We start from the raw sequence: 21,233 nt of genomic DNA, 5'->3' as shown, positions 1-21,233 counted from the left end.
AAGTGGAGCCGAACCTCCCGACCCTGCCTTAACCTGTACTCCAGCTGCTCCTCCCTGCCCACTAGGCCCCGCCCTTTGCTTCGGCTGGGCTCTGCCTGCTCTTGTCCTAGCTGGACACACATCTCATAACAGCCACAGGCCCTTGCACACATGGTTCTCTGCCACAGAAGCTTGCCTGCTCACCAACTAAACGTTAGCCCTAGAACTGGTACTAGGTACACACTGAGCCCTCCACACACACGCGCCACAGAGATGAGCAACGCCCCTTCGTCTCCTCTCATGCTCCCAGCCATGCATCAACACAGTTTACCCCAAGGCCTTTGACTCAGTCTCAGCAGAGCAAGGTGAACTCAGAGGAAGTAAGTTTGCACTTCCCTTTCTGGCAACCGAGTCCTATGAATGCACCTGCTCTTCAGAGGCAGACGCAGAACAAGCCTGCAGGCGTCCAGCGCTGTCACCCTTCTGGCCCCATAGCAGAAGGTTCCAGTCCTGCTCAGACCTACACTGTGCATCTTCTCCTCAAGTCCTCTTGGCCCACAGTCCCTGTGCCCACCGACTCTAGCTTCGGAGAGCCCCCTGACTCAACATCATGCGGTCCCAAGAGGCAGTTGAGGCCCAGCCAAGGCGGGCGTCCTGGCTGGCCTCACTGTCTGTGGCTCCACGGGTTCTTACATGGCACTCAGGAGAACCCTCAGCCTCGCTTTCTTCACACAAACAGGACAATCCAGACCAGCTTCAGTTAATGGCGATGAAATCGTGGGGCCTGAACACCCTCCTCAAATCCAGAAAATTGCTATTCAAGTTACTTAACGAAAGCCATTATTTGCATAGATTTAGTGTTGCTACACTTCCCATTTAAATGGTCTGTAATTAAAATAATTAATTGCAGAAAATAGTAACTTGTTAAGGCTATAATTTAGGGAGGTTCTTGTGCTTGAGGATTCCACTCAAAGGTTATTAGGGTGACCAGGGAACCAGTGGTTTCTAGGGACCTCTTTTCCCTTTTGGTAGTGCTGGAGATGGGTCCCAGGACTTGTGCATGCTAGAAAGCACTCTACCACTGAGCTACATCCCCAGCCTCTAAAATCTTCTTATTTAAGGCAAGGTCTAACTTACCCAGGCTGGCCTTGAAATTTTGATCTTCCTGCTTCACCTTTCTGAACAGCTAGGATTATAGGCTTGGTTATTCTTGGGTTGGTCCTTAGCCCAAGGTTAGGTAGAGGCAAAGTGAGGCACAGTATGTTACCCTAGTTTCCCAATACCTGTACATTCAGGAAGTCAAGCTAGTTCCCATGGTGCCACTGATGTGCTACAGAAACGGGAACAGAGAGTCTCCCCTTTCAGGGAGGAACTTGTTTGTTTATTTATTTACTTACTATTTATTATGTATCTCTCCCTCCCCACCCTCACGAGCACACATTGTGTGTGTGTGTGTGTGTGTGTGTGTGTGTGTGTGTGTGTGTGTGTGAGAGAGAGAGAGAGAGAGAGAGAGAGAGAGAGAGAGAGAGAGAACATGATGCATGTCTAGTGCAAATGTAAAGACCAGAGAAGAAAGTTGGGTGTCTGTCCTCGTCTTCCACATTGAGGGGGGGTCTCTTGGTTGTGTGTTGCTGCATACACCAGGCTAGCTCTCCCGTGAGAGAGAGTCCAGGGATTCTCCCGTCCTCACCTCCCATCTCATTGTTGAAGCAACATGATTACAGGTATGAGCTACAGCACCTGGCTTTACAAGAGTTTTGGGAATTGCAAAGCCAGAGCATCACATATACGTAGCAAGCACTTTACCCAGTGAACCACATCTCCCAGACCCTCAGGGAGAAGTCTTAAAGCCAATGAGAAGAGAGCAGTTGTTCCCCTCGTGGCGTCTGGGACAATGGAAGAGGACAAAGCCAGCCAGGAGTAAGAAAGGAGAGGTGTATAGCAACTGTGACTTGATGTACTAACAACAGTGGTTTAGACACACTAAGGTGTTCTTAAGCAGCCTGTCCTGTTGGGTTACAGAAAGCTTCATCCTTCAGGGGATCCTGGCCTACTCTGATAGATGGGCCACACATGTAAGGCAGGTAGGGTAGGACAGGCTGTGAAAGCTGTATTTGGGAGAAGGGGCATGTGCTGCCAGGCGGACGAGGCAGCTTCCCAGGCTGCCCAGTATGATTTGGTTGCTAGCCCTGGTCCTGGGGACTGGCTCCTCAATATCCTCAGCACAGAGGCTCAGAGTATGGACCCAAGACAGCAAGAAGGACCTGAGCCTCCACTGATGGTGGTCTCCTGGAAGTGGAGCCCCTCCCTGGCCTACTGTGTTTAACTGGATGCCTAACTCATCCACACTGGGGAGGGAGTGAAGGCCACAGTAACAATATAAGAATGTACAGGAGAGGCCGGGCGGTGGTGGCGCACGCCTTTAATCCCAGCACTCGGGAGGCAGAGCCAGGCGGATCTCTTGTGAGTTCGAGGCCAGCCTGGGCTACCAAGTGAGCTCTAGGAAAGGCGCAAAACTACGCAGAGAAACCCTGTCTCGAAAAACCAAAAAAAAAAAAAAAAAAAAGAATGTACAGGAGCTCAGAGGGTTTGCCAAAAAGAAAAGAACCCAGTACTCTTCAAAGCCTTGTCACTCAGCCAGAGCTGAGCTCAATCAGGACTCAGCGAGCCAATGGCAAATTCCCGTTTGCATCTTTCCTGGGTCTATTTTCAACCATTATGCAGACAGGGTGATCTGTAGCCTCAAGAAGAAGGCCCAGGCCAGCAGTGATGCACACCTTTAATCCCAGCACTCGGGAGGCAGAGACAGGTGGATCTCTGTGAGTCCGAGGCCAGCCTGGTCTATACCAGACCTGGTCTATATCAGTAAGATCCAGGACAGGCACCAAAACTACATGGAGAAACTCTGTCTCAAAAAATCAAAAAAGAAGCAGAAGAAGCAGAAGCAGAAGCAGCAGGAGGAGAAGGAGGAGGAGGAAGAGGAGGAGGAGGAGAAGAAAAAGAAGAAGAAGAAGAAGAAGAAGAAGAAGAAGAAGAAGAAGAAGAAGAAGAAGAAGAAGAAGAAGAAGAAGAAGAAGAAGAAGGCGGCCTAGGAAAGTGATGGGTGACTGTCAGCCTCCTGCTCTGGGTGGGTGGAAGGTCACTGGGTGCAGGCACAGTACTGCACAGGTGTGAGGTAAGTGTTGCCCTGCGGGCTGATCCACCTGTGAGCACAAGGCATATCTTCAGGGATCTTGTCACACGCCAGCTCCCTTCTGCTTCCTCAGCAGCCTCAGCTCCCCGACCTGTGCATTCAGACAGTGACGCTCGGTCCCGCCCTCAGGAATCTGAGCATGGAGTGGCGGTGTGGCTTGTGTGGAGAAGCTGATTGCTTCGCTTCCCAGTGGAAGCAGGAAGAGCTGGCGCACTTATTACCCCTCCCTCCTCCTCCTCCTCTCTGCATGGTGACCATGGAAACATAGATGGGCATGGACCCTCTGTGGGCACAGGTCACCAAATACCATGAACTCTGCCTGGATCTGCCACATGAACGACAAATAAGCCTTTGTTCCAGGTTACAGTAATCTCAAGGATGCCGCTGCTGCAAGCTGACCTCCCCTACTGTTACTGATAGCAGTGAGTCCCAGTGGGCAGCATTGCTGAGCATCCGTGTGCCTTGGTTCCAGTGGATGGGAGTCCGGTCCCTGGGACTGCAGTGCTGAGCTGTATGAGTCTGCCACCCCTCGGTGTATGCACTGCCAGTGCCAATGATGGTGCATGGGTGGGAGGAACTCTCCTTTACATAGTGACGCTATTACAAGGCATGACTTTCGTGTGCGCATGAGTGGTATTTCTGGTGGGCATGTGAACTCTTTCATGTTAATAAGAATTTCCTGGAAAAAACAGTGGGACAGAAAGTTCTGGATCCAGATCCAGATCCAGATCTTCAGAAAATCAATACCAAGTAAAAAGAGAAGGAGGCCCATGGGACTCAAGGGCAGGGCTGCAGGTGTCCATCCAGTGGCGCTCTGCATGAGAATCCCTTGGCTATGGCAGATTCTGGAGGATCAAGAAAACTGGTGGAGACCCCTGTGGCCTCCTGAGGGCCACACTGGCCTCAGTACTTGTTGCCCTTCCTCTGAGCTGGAGCCAATAGACCTCCACTCCTTTTTATATTCCAATCGCCTGGGCAGAGCTGAATTCAGGTTGCATGAGCAGCCACATAGGCCTCCAGCCACAAAGCCAAACCCAGCCAAATACTATCAGATAATCTGAGTGGGGAACAGAAGGGAGGGGCCCACTCGGAAGCATGATGGGTATAAGCTGGAGTCTCCTGCTCCAGGCTCAGCCTCCTTCTGTAGGCTCCCCCAAGAATCCACAGGCTGGCACACACTAGGCTAGCCGGTCAAGAGGGCAGCCGCTGGTGCCGTGGGGCTGGCACACTCACCTGCAACTCTGTCTGGAAGAAGAACTTCTGTGGGCACTGCGAGCAGTCGTAGATTTTGTCCTCTTGCCCATGCACGGCGAAGATATGCTGCTGTAGCTTGTTGGCCTGGACGAAGACTGCACACACACACACACACACAGTCAGTCAGAGACCAGCCTCGGCCACAGCCCACCACCTCTCAAAAGTAGGGATCACCCAGGCATGCGTAGGGTTGACCATGGGCTACTTCTGGGAGCATTCGTCCCTATCAGAGGACACTGAAGTGGATAAGCTAAGTTTTGCCACTTGGGAGCTGTGCAACCTTGGGAAAGACAATTAAGCTCTCTGGGCTCTGTACCTTCCTTGGAACACTGGCGTTAACTATAGTAAACACCTCACTGGCTATCTAGGAGGGACATATGGGCAAATATGAGTGAGGTGTCTAAAAAAATAATGAAGAAGTGCATGTTAAAGACGGTGAATGTATCCTCTATCGGCCGAATGCCTTCACACTGCAAGGCAGTCATTGCTATCCCGTCTGACAGAGAAGAAAACCAAGGCTCCAGGAACGTTTAATGACTTGCCCAAGGTCCCACTGCAAGCAGGTTGCCGAGATAAGATTGGAATTAGGTCAGCATAGCACAGTGCCTGGTACCAAGCAGTTCGTCAACCCCATGAATCACTGCTCCTGTCGTCAGGGTTACTGTCTGCATCCTTGCACACAATGCTAACAGATGGGCAGGGGATCCTGAGCTGGGGGAGGGAGGGAGGGAGGGGCCAGGGTGTTCCATGGTGGCTGGGCCCCTAGAGGCATGCGCATACACATGTGTGTCATGAGCAGGTCATAGCGGTGGCTTTCCTTCTCAGTGGCAGCAGTCTCCGTGGTAGCCCAGTCCTGGGCACACCCAGGAGGTCACCCAAAGCAGCTGTGTGTCTGGGACATGAGCACTTCAGAGAGAGCCTCCTGCCAGGCGCCCCCCTGGGGTGGGCTTCCCGCAGCGGTAGACAACAGATGTCAGGGAGGCCGGAGAGCCTGCTCCCTGTGCACACCGGCTGCCATCTGGGCGGCAGGAGGGGGCCAGCAAAGCCCCCCGAGATGTGCCTCAGGCCGGGACAGCCGCTCACTTGCTGGGGCTGGCAGCCAGCCTGGGGGCTGGAGACTTGGCCAACAAAGCTGCCCTCAAGCTGCTTTGGCTGAAGCCTGGCTGGGACAGGGGGCTCAGAGGCTGCAAGTGGAGAGTGTACAGAGCAGTCCCACTGATGCTGGATGGAGCTCAGGGCTCCACAGAGCATGGAGGAACCCAGGAAGGGGCTGACTAACAGCAACAGAGATGCCAAGGCTGGCGTGGACAGCCGCTCGGCCGCAGCAGGGGGAGGGACAGGAAAGGTGTCACCCAAGCTACCCAAGAGGAAGGGACAGATGAGCTATGGGTCAGCTTGCTATTCAGGGAGACAGGGCTTCAAAGGGGAGGGGGGTGCTGAGAGGCTGGGCTCCAGCCACAATACAAGGCAGGTTCCTCCCCACTCCCATGCATCCTTGTCATGCCCACTTGGGTACCATACCTGTGAAGCACACGGGGCACTTGAAAGTACCACCCATGCCCTCGAAGCTGTGCTCGATGAGGTGGCAGAGGAGCTTGGCTGGGGAGTCGAACATCTGGTTGCACAGCTTACACTCGTGGTTAATGCCTTCCTCTGCAAAGAAAAGTGACAACTTCAGTGAAGCTCACACAGGAACAACCAGCGCCGAGGCACCCTGCACCGGCCCTGAGACTCCCCATGACACCGCACCCCAGCTGCAGGTCACCCTGCACTAGTGCATCCCTGGTCACTGGAATGGAAGCTGGTGCAGGCACCACAGACACAAGCCATCTCTCGGATTTGGATGGCCCAGTCCTGACTCTTGCAGCATCCAGGCCTCGGGTTTAGATGTAGGCCTCGTGGTTTTTCCTCTGGTCACAAGCCATGTTCAACAGCTTGAGTTCTGAGATCCTGCCGAAAGCGGGGCACGCTGGGTACTCGATGGTGAAGAGAGTGACCAGGTCTTTAAAAATCCAATTGCATATTCATGGAGTATGCGCGATGTGCCAGGAACTGGCTAGAATGAGCTATGCATTCTTCAGAGAATGAAAGAGATAATATCTTTCCCTCATTCCAGTGGGGATGGAGGGCGTGGAGCATTGGTTGGTAAGCTGGGTGTGGGGGTTACTCCAGAAGGGAGGGACCCGAGAGGGACAGAGTGGGAGAAAGTGGATGAGGGAGTTTGGTGAGACCCTAGAAGTAGCAACAAGCAAGCTGGCTCTTTCGTGGAAAGAGCTGCCTGTGCTGTGGGTCGCAAGAATGGGCAGATTCTTCGATCGGCTTCCTACCAGAACAAATGCTCCCACGTGGGAGCTGCTACAACAGCTACGCCTTCACTCAGTGGTGCCCAGAGAGAGGAATGAGTCGAGGACCATGTCCTGCCTGCTCACTTGCTGGGCTTGAGCTGAGACCCATGCGTTCAGCCCAGTGGTCAGAGAAGGGGTGGGCTCCCTTACTTGAGTACCTCAGTGTGCCTCAGTGTCCTCTCTTAGAAGCCCTCAGTATCATCCTCTCTTATAGTCAAGGTATGAATTAATGAGTTAATTTATATAAAGCAGCACACAGCACACAGCCAGTGCTCAATTAGTGTTTACTGCTGGGCATGGCTGTTTTGGCAAAAATGCAATCTGGGACAGCCAAGGACACAGCCCTCCCTTGGCTCCCCGGGGGAACTGGGCTCACCAAAGGTGCCAGGTGCTCTGATTTGCCCTCAAAGGCAAGAATTAGGTAGCAGAGGGGCCCTGCTGGTGGCAAGCCACAGACACAGATGGGCTGAGCCTCCTGGCGAGTCCCTGGGTCCCCAGGCCCTGGCAGGAATACTGGGACAGCAGGCTCTCATTCCCCTGGCCCGGCTCGTCCCCCACACCCTGGGCACCCCCACCGCTGAGTCGCACACTCGGATGTGCAGGTGGGCCTGCCCCACATAGCCCAGTGGCTGGAACCTGCCGGGTTTTTGTCGTGTCCCCGGAGCCCCAGCAACTAGGCCACGTGCACCCGGCAGAAATGCGAGCAGATCTTCCCTCCACGCTAGTGGAAGAGAGACTCATTGACAAGTTTGGGGACGTGGGGCAGGCTCAGCACGCTTGCCACAAAGGCCCCGCGCACCTCCTCCACTCCCCCGGGGGAGATACTCATTGTAATTAGCGATGACTTCCAGTGTGGGGGCTGCCTCTAAAGACCCCCCAACATGCCCTGCCCTCCTCCCCATTACACCAACAACGCTTCTCAGAGCCTGGTGTGTGGATGAATGAATGCCCGCAAGAGTGGATGAGAACCACCCTTCTGTGCGTCCGCCTTGCCATAGGCGGACGGTGGCGGCGGCGGCGGCGGCGGCGGCGGCGGCGGCGGCGGCGGCGGCGGCGGGGGGCTCCGTTCACGACTGAGGCCGGGGTAAGAGCCACAGCTGCGAGAGGTTTCCGCAGAGCTTCCCAACAGCGGAGTCTCAGAAGCAGTGCGGCTGACTAGGAAATGGATTTCCAGGAAGAAGAAACGGGTTCAGAGAATGAGGTCACTTGCTAAGATTGGGGTGTTGCTCTGTGCAGGATACAAAGCTTATCACACGTGTGTGGCCCACCCCCACCCCACCTCACCCTCTCACACTGCTCCGGGAGCCAAGACTTTCCAGTCCCAGCACCTGTGGCCAAGGATGACTGGGCAAGGATGCTGCAGCCTGGCTGTCTTGTAGCTCGCAACACACAGGCCACCTAGAGCAGGGCTCAGGAAGCCGTCCTGAGGAGAGGCGCCCAGCTGGGCCTCTGCCCCTGTCTGGCTAGAGCTGGCTCTGCAGCAGGGATGAGTGATGGCTGGCGGCTCTGACTCCAAACAGCGCCTTTCACCGCTTGCCTGTGCACGGGGCTGGGGCCGTCTGATATACAAACACCGCGAGGACAAAGAAGGCTCCTGCAACTTATAAATCAGAGAAATCATGTCTGACAGTCACTTTCCGTTTCGTGAGCGCCGAGCAATTCATCAGCCGCTCCCCTCTGATTCACAGAGGCAGCTCCGCCCAGCACCCGCGTTCATAAATATGTGCACAGTCAGGCGGCCCTGAGCCGCCAGCCGCTTGCGGGGGCCTAAACGGCTGACAAATCACAGCCCAAACCTGTGTCAAAGTGAGGTTCCGGGCTAATTAGATCAAAAGCCCAGCAGACAGACAACGCCTGTCTGGGACCCTTTCCTCTATCTCCCCCAAGTGCTTAAAAGAGTCAGACCTGGGGAAGGGGGGAGAATAACACACGCAGAAAGTCCGAGTGTGAGGGGGACAAAGAGCCTGGGGGATCCCGCAGACCTGGGAATGTCTTCCCCTCAGCACGGCCTTTGATTCGCTCGTCTTCACAAACCGGGCTCCTCCCTACGGCAGGGTGGGCTGCACTCCCTGGGGTGCCCATCCAGTGCACCTCTGCCTAGAAAGCCAGCCCGGAAATGGGGGAGGGCCAGGAGGCGGTGAGGGACTGTCCTAGTTAGTGTGACAAACGCCGCTGGCTGGCAAGCGTGGTGCGTATGACCCACTGTCAGCAAACCCAGCACACCCGGCCGCCTTCACTCTCACCCCCAGGCTCCGACAGCCTCTCCTTCTGTCCCAAGACAGCGGCATCCTCTGAGAATCACTTTTCTGAATTATATAAGATTGCGCGGAGCGTACCACACCTCGGAGCAGAATGACAAAGCTGTCTGGGAGCTCTCGGGCCTCTCCGCCCCAGTGCGGGAGCTGGGGGACTTTGTGAGTTAAGACTCGCGATCACTTCCATCCTCCCTATTCTTTTTTTTTTATAGCACATGACAGGCATCCATAAGAGAGACCTGAACACCTCAAGTGAGTTACACAGCCCCGCTCGTTTGTAAAGTGAAATGCAGATCTCGCCCTGAAATTCAGATCTGCCTCCTCCGGCTCCCTGTGAGTCATGCTGGCACAGGGAAGCTATTGATTTTGTATAATTTTTTTTTTTTAAAGTGAAAATAAGCCGGGCATGGTGGCATACACCTGAATTCCAGCACTCAAGAGGACTGCTGTGAGGTCAAGGCCACCCTGGGCTACATATGGAGTTCAAGGCCAGCCGGTGCTACATAGCAAGAGCCTGCCTCTACGACGGTTAAACAAACAAACAAACAAACAAATAATAAATAAAGTCACAATGTACCAGACAAACAAGTCAGCAAGCATGAAGCTTCCAGAGCCCCTGTTTTTCCTTTTCCTCTCCTTTGCTCAGGAATAATAAGTGTTAATTTTACACTTCATTTCTCAAAAAAATAATAGAATATGCTTTTGCTTAAAACCAAGTCAGCTCACTGGAACCTTTCAGGCTGAAACTGTGTCACCCAAAAGAGGAGCCGAGGGCTTTGTGGAAGAGCGCCGTGCGGAGATGATAGCTCCCTGTAATGTCCCCGGCACCGACTTTTGTCTCCAAAAGCATTTGATCCGTGGCAGACACATACTTATTTCCATACAGGTCTTGGGGGAAGCTAGGAGGAGAGAGAGCCGATTATCAGAACCCTGAAGGTGAGACTCCCGTGAGTCCCGCTGATGTCAAAGGCAGGCCAAGCACACACTCCGAGGCCATAATTTGCTGCCTGGGAGGGAGAAGCAGCAGGCTGTGGAGGGAGTGGACAGGGCATTGTTCCTGGACTCCACTGAGCTGAGCAGAACCGCTCCAGACGTATTGCCTGATCCGGAGCTGTTGGCAGAGACTCGGTGGGGGAAGCTACTGTCATCAGCGTTAATGTGTGTCCCTGTTTAGAAAGGGGATTGGTGACTGCTACCTTGTGTCGAGGGGAGGCACAACTAGTCACTTATATTCAGGAAGTGACAATAAAGGACATGCAAGTCTGAACTAGAGACGCGTGGGGTTGAGTCTCAGTGCCACCATCGTTTACTATTCATATTTGGGCAATTCACTTAGCCTCTTCCTGCTCACGTTCCCGCTAGAAATCGGGAAGAATGCTCACAGGGGTTCTGCAAGGCTGGCAAGCAGATGACTTCTACCGCAGGAGTTCTGCCCTTCTTGACGCTCTCCCCCAACATCCATAACCTCCACTTCTCACTCAGGTAGACCTCCTTGAAGAGGCCTCAGGAGACACCGCTCACTAAACCAGGGCAGTCTGCCCCCTTCCTTCACCTTCCGCACCTTGGGGTGCTCACTACCACCACAAGGCTGTCCGCCGGGAGGCTGGGTCACAGGGCTGGGTGGGTAGATGGGGCGCCTGACAGCTTGCGGCTGCCACAGGTCATCCAGAAACAATGCATACAATGCCTGGAAAATCAGAGAAGGTGCTGGGAATGCTGTCACATGCCTGTGGGCACTCCCAACCACACGGCTCTCTTATTATCTTTGGATCGTCTCAGAAGCACAGCTGTTTCTTGGCTCCCTCAGCTGACCCAAGAGCAGAGGGACCTTGAGAGAAATGAGGGTCCAAGGACTCCATAGGACATGTATTCTTCCTCCTCTCAAAGTCCACACTAGCCTTAGAAAGCACACAAGACTTGATGACCAGAGCCAGCAAGCCACTCTGTGTTCTTTAACCATTTTTCACATGCATTGGTGTTTTGCCTGCGTGTATGTCTGTGTGAGGATGTCGGATCCCCTGGAACTGGATTTACAGACAGTTGTGAGCTGCCATGTGGGTGCTGGGAATGGAACCTGGGTCCTCCGGAAGAACAGTCAGTGCCCTTAACCACTGAGACCTCTCTCCAGCCCCCCTTAATAATTTTCTTTGTGACAAGCTGACAGTGACACTCGGACTCCCGGACAAAAAGAGGCGAAGGCCACACACTTGCCCTCCAGTGCCTGGGACAGCCAAGGGGGTGTCCTGTCACCCAGATAAGCAGTGAACCACGGGTCAGGGCAACAAGCTGCATCTTCAAAACTCTAACTGGAGGAGGGTGCCAGGCAAACGGGCCCATTTCAAGTGAGCTCAGCATGGCCTTGCCCCTCACCCTGGATGCCGGGTGTTTGCGGCACTTACAAGGAGGGTTGGGCGGTGCAGGCCAAAGGGGGGAAACAAAGGCACCAGTTTCCATGCTTGAGTCAGCTGGGCCCCTTGCCAGCACCAACTCAGGGTTGGCAAGAGAGCTGGGGCCTTCCCCAAGTGAGGGAAGGACAGTGACCGTGTGGGGCGGCGCCCACCGTGGCGTCATCTTCGGAACAGGATTGCTGTAGTGGAGGCAATGCAAGGGAATGTGGTCCCTGAAGCCATTAGTTAGTTACCAAAGAAGAGCCCCGTGGGCTTACCCACTGTGTCAGGCAGGAGCCCCCAGCCTGCCCCCAACAGCGGGTCAAAAGAAAGTCCTAAGGTCCCCAGCCCAGGCCCAGACACACCCCCAAAACTCCACCCATGGAGATAAGGGAAGGACAGGGCGCTTCAGTTCCATAAGCAAATGAGGAGGCAGGAAGTGTGTGCCGTGGGGAGACCCGGGAGAGAACACCCTCCCCCACACCTCCCGATAAATGCATACTAGACCAGGAAATAGAAAGTGGCTAATGGGAGTCAGTCAGTCCTTTGTTGCCGGCCAGGAACAAAGGTCGCTGGGCAGCAGACAAGAAAGAGGGCAGGTGAGTCTGAGTACACACACCGCCCTGGGGGTGCTGGGGTGGGGTGGCGATGAGAGATCAAGGGGAGGAGCGAGAGGGCACACAGAGGTGAGCCGGACCCTGGCAGCTCCTAGGACAGGCCTCCCCCAGGTCATGTACCCCTAACCAACAGCCCCTGGGAACAGAAGCTGAAGCTCAGCTTCAGACCCAAACAGAAGATGATTTCCAGAGTGCTCTGGTGTTTGCGACTTGTACTGAAATTTGACAACGGCCGATATGGTCCGGAGGCTGCTGACCGGAACACAGGGCACAGCTCTCTAAAGTTGCACCAGCTGATGTGCGAAACCATTTGCTGCAGGGAGAGATCCTGGAAACCCCATGTACAGGTGACCTCTGCCCCCATGGCCTCCCAGCATCACCAATACCCCACCCCAGTGCTTGGTGCTATGTGCCCCTTGACGCTCCATACCAGCAAGACTCGGTGGCTACTTGAAGGTGTCACCGCCACCCCCACCTTGGGGTCACAGTTCCCTAATTAAGCCTGGAGGATGGGCTGAACCCCTCATCCTCCCCACGGGTACTTTTCTAGACCTGTCTGGCCAGGAGGGACCCATCATCACACAGTCCCCCGATATTTCAGGAGGGCCTATAAATGAGCTCTGGCAGCCTGAACTGGGGCCCCACAGGGACCCAGAGCCTCTTCAAAACAGAGCCCTGACAATTAGGCAGTCTGAGTTTTGAAAGGCCTGGGATTGATGGCGTGGACAGTAAAAATATCACCTGGGGAGCTGGGTGTAGTCCTTGGAGGGTTGCCTGAGGTCAGTTGCTATGGCAACGGAGAATGAGCTCAACCTTGTAACTGACCCTTATCTTTTTTTGATCTGTGGGCCACTTGGGGCCAAGGCTTGAAATCAACTGGAAAATAATCCGGTCACATATCAGAAGGAAAACTATTTATACTTATTTACCCAGGTACCCACTCACACACACCCCATCCCCTTAGATAGGGAGGCCGAGGCCATAATGAGTCAATGACAAGGCGCCAGTATACATGGAGGCTGTAGGATTTTAGAAAGAAGGAAGCATGATTCTCCCTCAGCAGGATGTAGCCATTGTCATGGACAGGCCCCATGTACGTGGGAGGAGCTGTCAGTCTCTCCCCACAGTCCCCTGCTTTCTCCTACTCCACCCTGGGCCTTCCTGTCTGTCGATGACTAGCCAAGGCCACTAAGCAAGTGGGCTCTGCAGGCCCTCCTACTGCCTGCTGTGTGGGAGCACCGTGGGAGCCTGGAAGGGCCCCCTCCTGACTCCCTACTGCCTGCTGTGTGGGAGCACCGTGGGAGCCTGGAAGGGCCCCCTCCTGACTCCCTACTGCCTGCTGTGTGGGAGCACCGTGGGAGCCTGGAAAGGCCCCCTCCTGACTCCCTACTGTGTGGGAGCACCGTGGGAGCCTGGAAGGGCCCCCTCCTGACTCCCTACTGTGTGGGAGCACCGTGGGAGCCTGGAAGGGTCCCCTCCTGACTCCCTACTGTCTGCTGTGTGGGAGCACCGTGGGAGCCTGGAAGGGCCCCCTCCTGACTCCCTACTGCCTGCTGTGTGGGAGCACCGTGGGAGCCTGGAAGAGTCTCCTCCTGACTCCCTACTGTCTGCTGTGTGGGAGCACCGTGGGAGCCTGGAAGAGTCTCCTCCTGACTCCCTACTGTCTGCTGTGTGGGAGCACCGTGGGAGCCTGGAAGAGTCTCCTCCTGACTCCCTACTGTCTGCTGTGTGGGAGCACCGTGGGAGCCTGGAAGAGTCTCCTCCTGACTCCCTACTGTCTGCTGTGTGGGAGCACCGTGGGAGCCTGGAAGAGTCTCCTCCTGACTCCCTACTGTCTGCTGTGTGGGAGCACCGTGGGAGCCTGGAAGGGTCCCCTCCTGACTCCCTACTGTGTGGGAGCACCGTGGGAGCTGGGAAGGGTCCCCTCCTGACTCTCTGCTGTGCCAGAGGATTGTTCTAGGCTGTGAGGCTCAGAGGTGTGGGGCAGGTGTGCATGCTTCTCCCTAACTGAGGCCAGCACTGGGGCTTGGCGGAGGACAGTCTCACACCTTGGGAAAGGCTAAATTGGCTGCCTTGGCTACCCACACTCTCACCTGGGATTCCGGGGCAAGATCAACCATATGGCCAATCCGGTCTCCAGGATGTTGCTCTCCTAAATTACAAGTTCTTTGCTTTCACTTCCTCCAAAACTGAAAATTGAAAGACTCCAGATGGTTCCACTGACTGTTTCCGAGAGCCAGGTCAGGGGTCAGATCTCAGCCAGAGGTCAGCAAAGCTAGAGTGAATTCCTTCCTATCCCAGCCAATGGGACAGCCCACCACTGTGCCTCTTCAAAGAGGTAAGGGACCGAGTCTGAGGCTGTCCAACGTGAAGGCGGTCCTGGCTCTGCTGCAGACCACAGGGTAACAGCAAACCAAGCACTTTTCTGTTTGTGTGTTTGTTTGTTTGTTTGTTTTTCGAGACAGGTTTTCTCTGTGTAAACAGCTCTGGCTGACCTTCGTAGACCTCGCTTTATAGACCAGACTGGCCTCAAACTCACAGTGATCCTCCTGCCTCTGCCTCCCAGTGCTGGGATTAAAGGTGTGTGCCATCACAGCCTGGCACCAAGCACTTTCTGAACATGGAGTCTGCTTCCTGGGGCTGCATGAGAGTGAGAGTTGGGGCGAGATGGAAAGGCCACAGGCACAGGAACTGGTGACCACCATGTAGAAACCCCAGTGGTCAAAACTGGAACAATAGAGCCCTGATCACCTTCCAGAACACATGGCCTGTGGCTCATTGCTTTCCTGTCCACACCACCCAGGACACTGCCCTCGAGTCCTGCGGTGGGAGGTGCAAGCGCCAGATCTCTGTCATTCCTTGAAAGAGTTCACATCGGCTTCCTTGTCCCCCTGCATCCAGCTCCATACTGCTCCCATATATGTGCTCACCTGTGCGGATCCCAAGCCCAAAACTCAACTAGAAGTCACGGCTGGAGGCTCGCAGCGGCTTTCACTGCGCCTCTCCTGCTGAGGCTCCTGGGACCGGGCTCTCTTGTTTCCTTGTGGTCCCCCCATGCTCTTTCGTAAATACATGTTTATTTATGTTGTGCGTGCATGTGTGTGAGAGTGTGGGTGCACTCATACTGAGGTCAAGACAGCTTCTGGGGAGCTGGGTCTCTCCTTCCACCTTGTTAAGGCAGGGTCTGTTTTACTTATGTCACTGTGTTGGGTACCCCAGGCTAACACTTTGCAGTAAGAGATGTACTTCAATATCTCTCCACATCTGACTTTTGAAAAAACGATTTATTTACTTTATGTATATGGTGTTCTTCCTGCACGCTAGAAGAGGGCATCAGATCCCAATATAGATGGCTGTGAGCCACCATGTGGTTGCTGGGAATCGAACTCAGGACCTCTGCTGCCAATGCTCTTACCGTCTCTCCAACCCCTTATCTGACTTTTGTGAAACCACTGTTTCAGGGATCAACCTCAAGTCAGCAGGCTGGTGCAGCGAGCACATTCACCTGCTGAGCGATCTCCCAGGCCCTCGTTCTCTCTCAAAACCCAGTGGGACTTCCTTCCTTGGAGGTCAAAGAAGTGTGGAAAGGGGAGTCTGTCTCAGGTCCAGGTGTGCCCCTGTGCCCTGGCCCCAGCCAACACCTCTGCAGCTGGGCCAGTGTAAGCAGCTCCCTAACTTGGGAAGCCCCAACACCTCAGTCAAAGGCTGGGGTGGCGTGGGTGGGACACATCTGGGGAGTCTTGCAGCATCCCCACTGGGGACCCTGACAGAAGCACCAACCTCTAGCTCTCTGCATGGGACATGGTGACAGGTTGCCTGCAAGAGAAATGTCGCCAAGGGATAGGAGGTAACTTATCTCTGGAACCTTCTGAGTGGAAAGAGGAAGAGTGGGCAAGCCCTCATCATCAGCTCTCAGACAGGAGAAGGTGATGCCTTCGACAGTAACAACGAGGCCCAGTACTGCGGGTTTAACCAGCCGAGACTTCTGGGAGGCTGGCATGCAGCCCAGCAGCAGAGTCCTTCCTGGCACTGAGATCTTAGGTTCAATGCTCAGCACCGCAAGAACACTAAATGTAAAAGACACTCCCTTTACCTCCAAACCTCTGGGATTTGCAATGTTAGAGGACTTGAAATATATCGAAAAGGAGCTGGTCCCCAGCCCTCCTCACAACCACCCCCTTCTGTCGGCCACACTGAAGACGAATACCCCAGAAATCAAAGATTCCACACCCCCTGCCTTGGCTGTCTCGGCTGCCTGGGCGCAAGTAACTTAGCCTCCTTCAGCACATCGCTGATCTTAGATTAGTTTTCCACAGCAAGGCAACTGCCTAAGACTCCATCTTGTTAATAATCCTCAGATTAATGGCCTCTAATAATATACAATTAACGTGACAGGCAGGCTCCAAAGCCCTCATTGTCACCGACCCTGCCGAGGACACGCGAATTACTCCTGCTTCAAGGGTTTTCTCTATTGCCAGCATCGCTTTCCGTCCCTACCAAAATCATCACTTGAAATGAGCGACAGTACAGCATCAAAAAGAAAAAAAAGAAAGAGCCAGGCAGCGGCTCGCATGGACGCAGAGACACAGCACATGGTGGTATGAGAAGGAGCCACACCTGGACTGGTCTTCCCAAGGTCAGGGGCAGAATAGTCCTTGCACTCTGTAGGACCTAGAGTAAGAAACCCTGGTGCTCGGACAGCTTGGAACCTACAGCTCACTTCCTCAAGGTCTCTTTAGCCTTTCATTGGACATGGAGCATCCCGACCCTCAGTAGAAAAAAAATCAGAGGACAGAAAGTGATGGTTAATTTCTCTTGAAAATTCCTTTTCTTAAAAAAAAAAAAAAAGAAGAAGCCGGGCGGTGGTGGCGCACGCCTTTAATCCTAGCATTCGGGAAGCAGAGGCAGGCGGATCTCTGTGAGTTCGAGGCCAACCTGGTCTCCAAAGCGAATTCCAGGAAAGGCGCAAAGCTACACAGAGAAACCCTGACTTGAAAAACGAAAGAAAGAAAGGAAGGAAGGAAGGAAGGAAGGAAGGAGGGAGGGAGGGAGGGAGGGAGGGAGGGAGGGAGGGAGGGAGGGAGGGAGGGAGGAAGGAAGGAAGGAAGGAAGGAAGGAAGGAAGGAAGGAAGGAAGGAAGGAAGGAAGGAAGGAAGGAAGAAAAGGCATCTTCCAGATCTGTACTGCCCAATGTGGTAGTTCCTGGCCACCCTTGGCAATTCAATTTTGAATTAACTGTAGTTAAAATCAAAACCTCAGTTCCTCGGTCAGGTTTTAAGGACTCAGCAGTCATCAGGGCTACCAGCTTGAGTCAGCACAGTGCATCCCTGCAAACAGTTTCTGAGGGCAGCGCAATGTCAGGATGTGGCATGGTGAGGAATGGCTGGACCCCAAGAACCCTGCTTAAATCTGGGTTCACTGGGCTGAACTGAAGTCCATGCATGTGCTTCAAAGCGCAGCACACCTCAACTTAGAGCGGGCCACAGGCAGCCAAATCCGCCATCGGTGGAGTAGGGGCTCAAAAGGCGATGGGCATACTTCAGCAGGGCGACATGGCCCACGGAGGCCTCTGCTGTTTGCCACCCTGACTCTGTGTGGCCACTCAGCATCTCCACATGGTTTCCTATCAGGTGTGTCTAGCCAGGAATAGGAAACTCACAATTCCAAGTATGGTTTCCGATGAACCCACGTGGCTTCCTACCACTGCAGATTTGGAAGCCAGGACCAGGGTGACCAGGAGTCAGGCTGTCCATGAGAATGGAGACCCACCCTGTGGCTTGCTGTCACTGTTTGTGATTGCGTTCTATGGACCTGCTTACATGGGAATGTCTCTGACCCTCAACTTAAACTCCACCTTCATAATCACACTGCCACCTTGCTCAGGACAGGTAAGAATCTGGTGAATGTGGAAACACTCAAGAAGAATGTGGTTTCTCTGAGGGGTGGGATCCGGAGCCTGACAGACAAGACACTATGTGATGGATCCAAAACATACAGTTGTTCTAGAAGCCCACAAGCCAATCCACCATGGAACCTGTCTTTATCATGTCCTGGCCACAGCATCTCCATGGGGACAGCAGGAAGGTCAACAACCAGAAGATACCTGTCGAACGTCAAAGCCAAAAGTGAGGGACCAATCAGAGGAGTGCACCTTTTAAGTGGACCAGGGGATGCACACGTGTGTTTCCCAGTCTGACTGTAGGGTTCCATGCAGTGGCCTCATGCGGCTTGTGCAACCTCAATCTCAAAGAAGTAGGGTTTTTTTGTTGTTTTGTTTTTGCTGGAACCCGAGTTCAGTGAGAAGAAAAGCCCATACTAGAAACTTGAAGGTGACATGAAATAAGTGAACAAACACACTCACATGGATGACACTTCCTTCAAGAAGTCACATGAGTCCAGGGTATTGGGGCCGGGTGGGGGTGGGGAGGTTCTTCTGCCTTTGGTTTAGTGGAAAAGCCACACAGACGGGAAGGCGTGGTGTCTCAAGGTATGCAGGCCTCTAAGGGATTCTTAGGACCATGCTCTCTTGTCCACTGATTCCCCACTTCTCATCTGTGTCCCCATCTCCAGGGCAAGCCTAGGGCCGTGCCTGGACTTCTTCCTTCAGTAGGCACAGGACAGTGGTAAGAGAGGGAGAGCCACATTAGCTCCAGGTCATATTAGCGCTTGATTTGTTCCGCTCTGGAGCTGGGAGATTCCAGACACCTCCTCGGGATGCTTTGGTGGCAGCACCCGGACAGTTTAGAGCCCTGCAGTTCTGCTGCTGGCCCCTGGCTGAGCTGCCATCTGCCCTGCAGGTGCTGGGGCTAAGGTCTTTGATGATGTGACTGACCAGGGTGAAGCCGTTCTGAGCAATAACTCTGGCAGCCCCTAGCCCGGAAAGGCAGGGGACAGGGGACAGAGTATACCAGAAGGAGGGAAGCAGCTTCCCTGCTGAGTAGTTAGAGATCAGGGTGGAAAAACGTACAGGTAGTCGCTGCTGCTCAAGCCAGCTCAACAGGCTGGGATAAGATGTGAACAAGATCAGGTCTCCCACTGTGGTAAGATGGACACCCCACCATATATCCAAACCCCATATATCTCTGGCTTTCATAGTGTCTTTTCCTTTTCAGAAAGGGCATTTTTCTAGATTCCTTTCAAAAAGGAAAAATAAATAAAGCTGGGTGTTGCGGTGTATGCCTTTAGTCCCAGCAACTGGGAGGCAGAAGCAGGTGGATTTCAAGGCCAGCCTGGTCTACAGAGTGAGTTCCAGGACAGTCAGGACTACACAGAGAAACCTTGTCTTTAAAAAAAAAGGAAAGAGAAAAAAAAATCACTTCTGCCATCTGACTCTGCATCTTGGTTCTGTCCACCTGGCTCATCTCTCCACAGCTGCTCCAGGCTCCCCCCACCAGTCTGTGCAGCACAGGCCGACCAGACACTCTTTCCAGCTCTACTGCATACGCTTGAGAGCGTGGAGTTACTCCATTCTGCTCATCATAAAGTTACATCTTCTGCCAGACAGAAGGCCCAGGCCTCACCTACCCAATACCCACCCACCTGGCCTCGCCTTCCTCGCTCTGATAAGAGGCCCTCAATCAGGCTTACAGCTCAATCAAGCTCTTATGCTGTGCCTCTGTCCTCCTAACCTCAAGTGTCTAAGAGATGTCTACTGTACACAAAGCTAGCTGACCTGTTACAACAAATGAAAGCATTCTCTGTTTATGTTTACTTAACTTTCTGTCACTTGCAACCTAAACAACCCGAGCTAACAAATTCAAGTCTTTATAAGCCCCGGGTAGACACACAGAAGATGTTCAATAAAGGCCGGGTTAGATTGATTAGCTGCTGACTCACGCTTGCCGTATCTCATGGCTCTGGGGATGGATCAGCCCTACAGCACATGAGCCATGGTGGCACCCCACACCCTTTCAGATGCCACTTGACATGCCGAGGTGCCAGCCCTGCTGTATGGTCCAGGCACCACACCCAATGCCTAGCAAGGCCGAGTCTTCCCAAGAGTCATGCCCCAGGCAGTGTGCTGCCCTTAGCTGGTCTTGGCTGTCTTCTGCTTACTTGCTACATTTAGCAGACACTTCCCAGGCAAGCACAGCATTCAGAGCTCAAGTGCCAACTGCCACCCACAAGCTGAGGGCTCCAGGCTGGGGGCAGCAACCAGAGACTAACATGCTCCCTGCCTCACAAGGCTATTGTGTGCACCTGCAGGTTATAGAAGTGTTATCATCAACATTATTACACTAACTACTGACAACAGCACACAAGCAGGACACACAGGGGTATCGGAAGTCAATGAGACCCTCTCTACCATATCAAGCGTGCTGAGAAAGATAAGTATGAAAGGCCAAGCCAAAGAACATATGCAAAAACCCTCCGAGAAAAAATGTCCCAAACCAGGGCTCTCAGAGATGCAGAGGCCTAGGGTGGCCCAGCAGCCCAGAGAGGCACACACCAGCCCCTTGACCCTTCCTATATGCTTCATTCAGCCTTGAGACTCAGGGGAGGGACCCCATGGACACTCCAAGGGCAGGTGGAACAGTAGAGGCCTATCATGATGAACCAGAGTCTTGATGCTGCCAAAGGCTTGCTTGCTGGAAGGATGGTGCCTCTTTTCCCACTAGACACCACACACACACACACACACACACACACACACACACACACGGCACACAGCACACACACACACACACACACGCACACGCACACGCACACACACAGCACACAGCACACATGCACACAAGCCCTGGTAGCACATTTGAGGAGCCATTTTGAAGTCTGGCAAAGTAAACTTTTCCACTTCAGCATCTCTCACTACAGCAAATACAGCTCCCCATCCTTTTGTGGTGAGCCCAGGTTCCTAGGGAAAGAAGACACTCAATGGTGATTCCCTGCCTTTACTGCATGCTTTAACCATTCTGATCATACGAGGGATGGGCCTTAGCAAAGCCTTGGAACTCCTCAAGCCAGGTCCCAGCAAGTCCAAAAACCGAGACTTTTTGTGCCTCCAGTGTGTAAGTCCCCTGAGTGGAGCTCTGGAAGAAAGCTTCCTCTCCCTGCCCCAGGCTCAGAAGGGCAGAGATCCTGTAAGCCTTATGGAGACTAGGCATATACCCACAAGATCAGCATCCAAGACGAAATACAAGTCCAAGTGGCCTTTAGCCCAGCGTATAACCCAGAACCTCTCCCTGCCTTTCCATAAGCCCTTG

General features: G+C 53.7%; 1 protein-coding gene across 4 annotated transcripts in view; it reads right to left on the bottom strand.

Annotated features, from left to right (window-relative positions):
* Positions 1 to 21,233, bottom strand: part of Znf423 (zinc finger protein 423) — a 302,753-nt gene that overhangs the window by 20,665 nt on the left and 260,855 nt on the right. For all 4 annotated transcript variants that reach the window (XM_042277351.2, XM_042277352.2, XM_042277353.2 and 1 more), the window contains 2 exons: positions 5,948 to 6,079; positions 4,406 to 4,521 (listed from right to left, as the gene is read on the bottom strand). In XM_042277351.2, the coding sequence (XP_042133285.2) occupies positions 4,406 to 4,521; positions 5,948 to 6,079 (248 nt within the window). The remainder of the gene's footprint in view (positions 1 to 4,405; positions 4,522 to 5,947; positions 6,080 to 21,233) is intronic.

The sequence above is a fragment of the Peromyscus maniculatus genome, chromosome 5, assembly GCF_049852395.1.
Source record: "Peromyscus maniculatus bairdii isolate BWxNUB_F1_BW_parent chromosome 5, HU_Pman_BW_mat_3.1, whole genome shotgun sequence".
Lineage (NCBI taxonomy): Eukaryota > Metazoa > Chordata > Mammalia > Rodentia > Cricetidae > Peromyscus > Peromyscus maniculatus.
Note: the sequence above shows the minus strand (reverse complement) of the source record. Positions and strands in the feature narration are given on the sequence as shown.